This window comes from Cornus florida, unplaced genomic scaffold (assembly GCF_030987335.1).
Source record: "Cornus florida cultivar Cherokee Brave unplaced genomic scaffold, ASM3098733v1 CherokeeBrave_3.0.0_Hap2_Chr01, whole genome shotgun sequence".
NCBI lineage: Eukaryota > Viridiplantae > Streptophyta > Magnoliopsida > Cornales > Cornaceae > Cornus > Cornus florida.
The window spans coordinates 13012457-13022261 of record NW_026775571.1 but is presented as its reverse complement, the minus strand read 5'-3'; the positions used below and the strand labels follow the sequence as shown (position 1 = coordinate 13022261).

The 9805-nt window shown below is 33.0% G+C and overlaps 1 protein-coding gene across 1 annotated transcript; it reads left to right on the top strand.

Annotated features, from left to right (window-relative positions):
* The first annotated feature begins 6988 nt into the window (after positions 1-6988).
* Positions 6989-8314, top strand: LOC132269322 (UPF0481 protein At3g47200-like). The gene has a single exon (XM_059770477.1). The coding sequence runs from the start codon at positions 6989-6991 to the stop codon at positions 8312-8314; it is 1326 nt and encodes a 441-aa protein (XP_059626460.1).
* The last annotated feature ends 1491 nt before the right edge of the window (positions 8315-9805 follow it).

The window sequence follows — 9805 nt, the reverse complement described above, 5'->3', positions numbered from 1 at the left end:
GATGATGTGAACCATAAATTCAAGCATGATATCAATCTTTCAAAAAATTTACTCCTAAATGGCATCCACAAGGCATATAAGGAGTATTGGACTCTCAAGTCAAGCAATTTTTAAATTTTAAACAATATAGTCCTCAAAAGTTCAAAATCATAGTGAACATCAATCTCAAATCTCAATCATGCAATTAAAGCTCAACTTTAAGTAGAATGCAACAAGACACCTTACCCCCAAACTTAAACCGCACATTGTCCTCAATGTACAATGAGAACAATGAAAAAGATGGAAAGAGTATACCATGGTGGCGAAAGCATGAAGCCCAGTAATGATCCAATATGAAAAGGGTCTCCCCCAAACTTGGAATCTACAACCTATTAGAATAACCACACTAGCAAACTCACATCAAATATCAAATGGCATAAAGATAACCAAATTATGCATTCTATGACAATATAGCACATTATGAAAGAGAGCTATGAGATCATGCCCTAACTAAAGTATGAAGGTATGCATGACTACTCATCAGGACACAATGGTGGAAAGTTTTTATATATATTTTTTTCTTTTAATGAAAGCAAGTATATACCAAATGCATGAAAAATAAAGATTAAAATGCATGAACAAAATGTAAAAAGAAAAATGAAGAAGACAAAATATAATGAAAGAATATGTACAATGCAAGAAATGAAAAACAAAAACTAAGAAAGGATGCAAGAACAAAATAATGAAAAATGAAAAATAAAAACTATCTCTTTTTTATTCTTTTATTCTTTTTTTTTATTTTTTTTTTAGAAAAGAAAAACGAAAAATGTAAAAGGTATGCAACATAGGTGCTAAGTTTAACGTCTCTAGCAAGACGGAATGTTATTTTTTTTTTTTATTAAATTTTATATATATATATATATATTTTTATTAAATATTATTTTATTTTTTTTAAATTTTTTTTTAAGACAAAATGTATATATACACAAACAAAAATAAAAAAGGCAAGTAATTAAAAATGCAAGAAGTAAAAGTGTAAAGAAATAAATGCAAAGAAATAATTTTTTTTTTTTATATTAAATTTTTTTTTTTTTTCAAAAGAGAAAAGTGACTAAATAAAATAAAATAAATGATAAAAGTAAAAGAAAATAAAATAGTATAAAAGTAAAAAGAGGAAAAATAAAAAAGTCAAAGGGGCAAAGTTGTGATCGATCCAAGACATGCTCGCATGATGGGACAGAAGGCATGAAATTTGCAGAGCTTCGAAAAATTTTCTAAGTATGGGAGTGAGATCGATCACAGGGGTATCCAGATCGATCGAAGAGTATTTGGATCGATCAAACATGAAGTTCAAATGATGGAACAGAGAGTTGAAATATGCAGGGTATGTTCGAACGATGGAACCGAGAGATGAGAATATGCAGAGATGATGTTCGATCGATCGAATATCTCTTGTGATCGATCGAACTGGCACCAAATACCTCATTTTGAGATGAAAGTGCAGAAAATCCTATGCTAAGCCCCAATGATGGTAACAAGAATAAAAATTGAAAATTAGATGGAAGAATGTACATAAGAACGAAAAATAAAAAGAAATTAGGAAGGAATAGAGTTTTGAAATTCTACGAAAAAATAGTGTTTATGCCTAACATGCATGAAATCTTTAATGAAGCTCAATGGAATATATCTAGACGCTGCGAGAAGTGAAAGATAAAAAGAAATGGGAGAGGAATAGAGTTGAAAACTCTACGAATGCTAGTGTTTAACGTCTCTAGCAAGACATTGGTTCGACTCACTAGTCGAACGAATCAAAAACCAGATATGAAACATTCTTATTGATCCTCTTTTCACTTTTCTCATTTGATGCCTCACTTATAACAATGAAATCGTCTTCCAAAAGAATGACTTGAAAAGAAATAAAAGAGATGATATTGTTCCTTTCATCTACGGTCTTGAAAATGAAATCAATAATGGGTGGCCTTGCCTCATTTATGTGCTCTTGAAGTGTATTCAAAGAATCACTTCCTTTGTGAATTGGCAAGTCAATGTCTTTTAAAGACTCATTTGAAATATCAAGAAACACATTCTCTTCATCCTTCTTCTCTTCCTCAAAAATACCATCTCCTCACCTTCCAAGTTAACTAAGGAGTCCATTAGAGAGTTTATTTCATTTTTAGAGCTTTCAAGGTCAAAACCACAAATATTATACATTTCAAAAGGGCATGTCTCAAGAGGATCATTAGAGATAATAGATGGAAGGTTCTCTTCAACAAGTTCCTCTTCCTCCTCTCCTACCTCTATAGTGGTCACCGTTTCCTCACTCTCTAAAGTAGCAATGGTGGAGATAAAATCATAATCAAAATAAGGAAAGTCCTCATTAATCATATTATGCTCTATTGGATTAGCCACCAACTCACTTGCCACTTCCTCCTCTATTCAAGATAGAGTGTTAGGCATTAGCTCACTTGCTACTTCTTCCTCTTCACTCTTATCATCCTCATCTATATACATTGAAGTTCTTACCATTTTTTCATTTGCCTCTTACTCCTCCTCTTGATGAGAAAGAGTACTTGCAATTTGCTCAACTTGAGCTTCAAGCTTGGCTAAAATTTGAGAATGTGAATTAATAAGTGGAGTTTGTGAAATATGTACATCAAGTAAAGCTAACACTTTATCTTCAAATCCGGGTGAATAAGGTGATGGAGGTGGTTCTTTATAAAATGGTGGGGGAGGGTAATAGTCATAAGGAGGATAATGAGAATAGTCAATCCCATAACAAGATGATGCATGTTGAAATGAATTGGACTCAACCTCATAAGGATCAAAATATGGTGGAGGGACATAAGGTGAGGGGAAGTAATTTTCCCCCAAACTTGGATCAAACAATGGCTCTATCCACATGCAAAATCCAAATGCAACAAATAATGGCCTCCACACGGGCCGATGCTTGGACAAAGATTTAAGCAATATAATGAGCCCCAACAAGGGCTATCTCAAGTATGCAAAGAAGTGAAACAATTAAAATACAAGAGTTCTAAGAATTGCTTACAACGGTCCTTAAGCAACTTCAAATTCCAATGTTAGCTTTAAGCTCCAATGATTGCTTCAAGTTCCAAAGCTTGCCTTTCTTGTAGTCAAGTACCTAATTGAAAAATAATAATGACAACAAGAGAAAAGAATATAAAAATAGAAGCAATCAAATTAACACTATTGTCTAGTCTAATTCCAATTAAACCGTTAATCCCTAACAACGGCGCCAAAATTTGACGAGACCGCTTGTATATGTCAAAATAATGTAGTGAATGTGCGGTTCAAGAAAAGCCTTTTAGGTCAAATTTAAATTTATAAAAACAACTACCACCACTACTACTAACGTAGTAAAAGTGAGTAGGGATTGTCCCAAGAGATTATACGTATTGGAATTTAACTTCGACTCTAGTGGATCACAAGATTGCAAAAGAGAGATTAATTGTTTGATTACACTAAAATTCAATTAATTAAAATGAAATTAAAATAAACTAAGTTGAGATAGGGATTTAAGAGATATGAAGAGAGGTCTTAGGGTGTTGGAATCACCATTAAGCTCATGTAATTAACCACTTGTTTTCCATTAATGAGGAATACATTGTTGTGAACAAAATGCAACTACCAATTACAATATTAAGCATGGACCATCAAATTCATGCATAAATTGTCTACCTAACCAACAAATAAACTAAGTATAGAACAACTCATCAAATCTAAGCATGACCCATCAAACTAGTCACAATTGTAGCACACATCAATCTAGAGAATCATGGAATTTGTAATAATAAGCCATGGAATATCAAATCAAGTATAGATTGTCTACCTACCTACAAGCATGAATTAAATTATAGAACAACCTATCAAGTATAAAAATAATCCATCAAATTAATTGACAAACCCATCTAATAAAAATCCATGTCTAGCCATCACTAGATCCTTAATTAATTACACATAGACATGCAACCAACATAGAGAAACTAGTGTAGAGATCAATTCCCAAATAATCATACATAAAACAACATGTAATCAAATAGAGAACCAATAGAAAGAATTAATCCATATGAATCATGTAAGAAATAATTCCTAATTTAATCACACATAGATATGTAAATAAATTAGAGAATTAATAGGAAGATTAAACCATAGAAATCATAGAAATATACCAAGATTCATTAAATTCACAAGGCTAGAACACCAATCACAACAATATATATAAATCCCCAAAAATGGAAATACAAGGGTTTAAATTACACAAGACTTAGGGCTCATCCAAGCCCTAAGTGTAGATCTAGCCAATCATGGGGGAGGTGGATGTGGTCATAAAACCCTCAAGGGTAAGCTCCAAACATGGCTCCATCTTCTTCTTCCTCTTCTTCTTCTTATTCTTTGAAGCTCTAGAGATAGAGAGTATGTGGATCTAGAGATGGGTTCTTGAGATGTGCCTCCACTTCCCTCTTTTCTTCTAACCCTAATCTCCAACTTTTTCAGAGAGAGAAATTAAAATTATAATGTAAAAATAAAATGATAAAAAGCTCTTTTACAAAATGGGTCACTTCCCTTTAAATAGAAGGTCCTTTTCTTAGCCACTAAGTCAGAAATATAGCCCAAAAATATCTAATCCGTAACTTTTTGGCAGGTGGAAATTGGCGCGCTCGGAAATTAAACAGCTCACTGCCAGCACATTTTCGATCGATCCAACTTTTCTTCGATCGATCAGAGTTTGTTCGATTAATCCAAATTTTGATCAATCTAGGTTTGATCGATACAACTCTGATCGATCTCACTTTTTTCAGATCTATCAGACTTTTTTCAGATCTATCCAACTTGGCAGTTTTTCAACAGCAGCCTCCTTTTGCTCCAAATTCTCATAAAGACTTAGTTTGACTCCAAAAATGCCTTAAGAAACCATTTTTAGCACATTTTAACTTTATTGACCTAAAAAAGAAAATAACAAGAAATTAGTCTAAAACGAAAAAATAAGATAGATAAAGGTCCTAGAACACTCAAACTTAAGGGGTTTAAATGCGCACTTTTCAGCGCTCATCAAGGTATCAAACCCTCATCATCTACTATAAGAAATATTGGAGATACTACTAGGCTACAAGACTTTTAGTAATTAAACTCTTTAGATGTTACCATTACAAATGCAACATATATTATTTGATTTCAATTATAATCACTTATGAGCATGTGTGCTTTTACTAGTATTTTAAAAAGGTACAAGAGTTTTGGAGGGTGGGCATACGGACTAGGCATTTTTGCACCCTTACTTGTATATGTGAAACTACACACACACACACACATATATAACACCATAATAACTTATTGTTTAGTAATCTTGGGTAAGGCTGTAACTCAGGCGGGTTGGGTGAGTTGGAGGTCTAACATGCGCCCAACCCAATATATAAAATGTTTAACCCAAGCCCAAGGCCAATGCCTAGCCCTATCGTCAACTCCTAACTACTTAACCCGAGTCCAATCCATCCTGCTAGTTTTAAACTCGAGTTTTAGCTCGGGCTTAGATTTCGAATTCAAAAGTCGGGTTAATTTGAGTTGCCCAGATGGCCAATATGATAAATTACTGTTAAAAATATATATATATATATATATATATATTTAAAAACTTATTGCAAATTTTTAATAAATTACTAACAAATGCTTATAAAAGTAATTCTACTAAATGCTACTATACAATAAATTAAGATTTAACGAAGGCGTTAAAAAGAAGAAAGTGACCATAATTTGATAATTTGAGGAGTATATACTATATATAATGCATTTAAATTTAAAATATATATATAAATAATATCAGAATTTGAGTTCGAGTTTGCTCGGTTGCTAGCACCTCAACTCAATCCCAACCTTAATTATAGAAATAATTGGCCAAACACAAAAAATCAGACTAGATTCGCATGGGTTTGGAATGTCCAACCCAGCACCCCTACTCCCGGTTAATACTCCATTTTCCCAATTTAAATGTCGTTTATGGGGAGTAATTTTTAAGGGAACATGTAGAATATGTCTTATCTGGAAAATTACTAACTTACCTTTTTAAGTTTGAATATTCAAGTTTAAAATTTTAAACTCAAATTACATATATGGAAAAATGTGAAGTATATTATTTGAAAAAGGATTCACATCTTATTTGAAAAAAGAAAGCGGACACTAATTTTGAGACCAAAAAAAAAAAAAAAAAAAAAAAAAAAAAAAAAAAAAAAAAAAGTATGACACATATTTTGGAATGGAGAGAATAATGGGTAATTGCTAAAACCGAAGAGGAGAGAGAATCTTAACAAGAGTGTAGCTGTTGTTCGCCATTGGCAAATACTGTTTTCAAAACACCCATCACAAGAAGACCAGGTCTTGCACTAGATAAATAATATTTAATTTTTTTTTTTTTAAGAATCCAGCTCTCCCACGTGGCGCTATGTCCGCTGTTCAATTCAACAGCGGACCTATTATAAGGGTGATTTTATTTGCATGGTGATTATTGAGGTTATTTTTTTTAAATCTGCTACATCCGCGGTATAACTCTCCTGTACGTCAATACCAAGTGAACCTCAACTCTTTTGCTCTCATTCATCTCCAATTCATCAGACGTAAGATCTGAAGCAAAATATATCGGCAGTAGAACAACCTGAAGGAGGTCCTGTCGATCCGGTCGAGAAATATATATATATATCAAGCTAGGTGAGCATGTTGGTAGGAGAGGAATAGCCTTTTGCAATTTTGTTGTTTCAAATTATAATGAAAAAGAAAATGATAGTTTTCTTTTTGGTAAATGCAGAATATATATATATATATATAGAATATGATAGTTGATGGTTAGTCATTAAGAAGCTAGGTGCAATTAATGGTTGTCTGCTTATTACTCAGTCCTTAGTGTATAGTTATTATTTGTTAAGCATTTGTTTTCTTTCTTTTCCTTTATTTATTGCATATATTACGTTCAGACCGATTTACAGGTTCTTGAAGTGTTAAAATGGAAGACTCGCGTGAATTTCAGATGAAACGTATTGAATCTGAGCTTGGTATAGAAAGAGACTGCAGAGACACGCCAACGAAGTGTAAAATACATAGGGTTCCAAGCAAACTACGAAAAATCAAAGAGGATGCATATAGCCCGTGTATGGTTTCAATTGGACCTTTGCACTCTACAAATGCAGATCTCCAAAAAATGCAAGAGTACAAGCGCCACTATGTGGTGTACCTTCTCAATCGAACACCACAACCGGAGAAGACATGGAACGATGCAAAAGAAGCTTTCCATCATTTGGAAACGACGTATTTTGAATGCTATGGATCTGGTACAAATGAGAATTTGTTTTTGCAGGATGGAAGTTTTCTAATCGATTGTTGCTTCATACTTGAATTTTTCATCAGGAGCTCGGTAAATGATTTTAATTACTATGATCATATGAATGTCAATAATCCTTTCATGGCTTCAGCAGTAGCACGAGATCTGCTATTATTCGAGAATCAGATTCCCTTCGCCGCTCTCCGGGCTTTGCTTGACACTATAGAAAACTCCATGGGAGAACGCTTTCCAAACTTTTCGCTCACTGAGAGTGTTTATTGTTTCTTCACGTCCTCTCTGCGTTTGTACAAGAAGCCGAAGCCCATCAAAAATTGCCGTCATTTACTCGAAATCTTTTACTATAACAGCCTGTCGAGTGTTTCCGTTATACGGTGGGTAAATGGTGATGGTTCTTTTGGATTCAAACATTGTGCAACGGAGCTTGTGGAGGCTGGAATTGAGATTCAAAATGACATGACAAGCGGTTTTCTGGACATAACATTCGATGGAGGAGTGATTAAATTTTCAGAGTTTCGAATACGTGACGAAACAATGGTATCAGTGTTCTTGAACTTGATTGCTTACGAACAATGCGGCAGTACTCATGGTGTCTGCCAGCAAATTTCATCGTACGCAATGCTCATGAACAGCCTCATCCGCTCCCCAAAAGACATCGATTTACTATGTCAGAAAGGCATCATAATTGCTTCGCGTATTGACAATGACGTAACAGATTTCTTCGATAGCATCTGCAGTAAAATTGTTCTGAGTCGCTTCTATTACCCTAGACTGTGCGAGCAAGTGAATGCCTACCGCGACTCCGCAGAGTGGAACAGACACAAGCTTAAAACGTCTTTGCTTGCTCGGTGGAGCAGATATAAGGCCGCGTTAAGAAACGATTATTTCTCGAATCCATGGCGAATCATATCATTCGTTGCTGCTTTCATTCTTCTAGTTCTCACCCTCTTGCAAACTATTTATGCTACACTCTCTTATAATTGTTCCCCTTAATCTTGCTTTTGTATCATACTAATGAACTATATATGGATCTTTTAATTTGTTATATAATTTGGGTAAACTACAATAACCTCTGTTTAAGTTTGGTATAATTGTAAATAAATCCAAAATTTGTCATTTTTTCGTGATTAGTTTGCTTATCTAGCCTATTATTATATTATTAAAAACGGTTAACTACAAAAAGAAAAAAAATAAATAAATAAGAACCGGCACACCCTTATAATATACAAAATGTGTAATTACCCCCTTACTATTCGAAAAATTGCCCTGCTATTTCTAATTTGTGCAAATAAAGACAAATCATAATTTTGATGTTAAAATTACTAAATTAGTCTTACTTTATCATTAAAAATAATAATAATAATAAATAAAAATAAACAAAAGCAAAAAACAAAATGTCAAAATTATCCTTAAAGTCATAACCGTTGAGATTGAAGCTATATACTTGCCGTATACTTTAACCGTTGGTGATGTTATAATTTTGTTTGGCCATGTTCATTTTGATTGAATGATGAGACGCAGTATACTTGCCTTATGCCTTGACAAGTATAACGTTTTTTTGCTCATTTTGGTTGATTATGTTATTTACTTGTAATTTATGTTAGATGCAGTGTTATGAGTGGTTATGATTGGCTCCTGAATTTCCAACCAATTCCATAGCTGTTAACACAAAATTTAAGAGCAAAGCAAAGAGAAAAAATATGAGAAACAAAATATAAGAGCAAAGCAAAGAGGAAACAAATGAGAAAAAAATTCAAAATAACACAAATTTAGAGAGAGAGATTGGTGAGAGAGAGAAATTTTATGGGGAGAGATAATATTGGCAGCAACACTTTTAGAGAGAAGAACCAAAATTAGAGAGATAATATAGGCAGCCACAAAATTTTTAGAGAGAGAAAAAAATTATAGAGAGACAGAGAAAAAAACTTACAGAGAGAGAAAAAAAAATTATAGAGTTATATATGGGGGGCTACAAAATATATTTTAAAGAGAGAAAAAATTGAGACAGAGAGACGACCACAAAGATATATTATAGAGAGAAAAAAAAAATTAGAACAAAGAGATATTATAGATAGAAAAAATTTAGACAGAGATAGAGATAAAAAAAATATTTTAGAAAGATATATATGTTGGGATTTATATGTCCTGGCATAGCAAATTCATGTTTGGATTAAAGTGACATATGTTCCTGACGTTTCTGAAATATTTATGCTTTATACAATTGGTGAATTCAATGTATTATGTTTCGATTCATTATAGAATTGATAGTGTCCACTTGATTACAAGAGATATTTATATATGTATGTGATGGCGATCAATACATGAATATAAATAGTAATCATAAATTGTTCATAGTCGGTAATTATGGATGGACTTATAATTAATTAAGACTTGAACTGGATCCGCGTTAGGTTGAGATATATTGCGAGAGCCATCGTATGCAATTGCTCCCTATCACTGTTATGGCTTTTGACTCTTAAGTAT

Bases quoted from the DNA above. Each gene is read 5' to 3' on its own strand.
- LOC132269322 (XM_059770477.1), top strand. From the start codon at position 6,989: ATGGAAGACTCGCGTGAATTTCAGATGAAACGTATTGAATCTGAGCTT.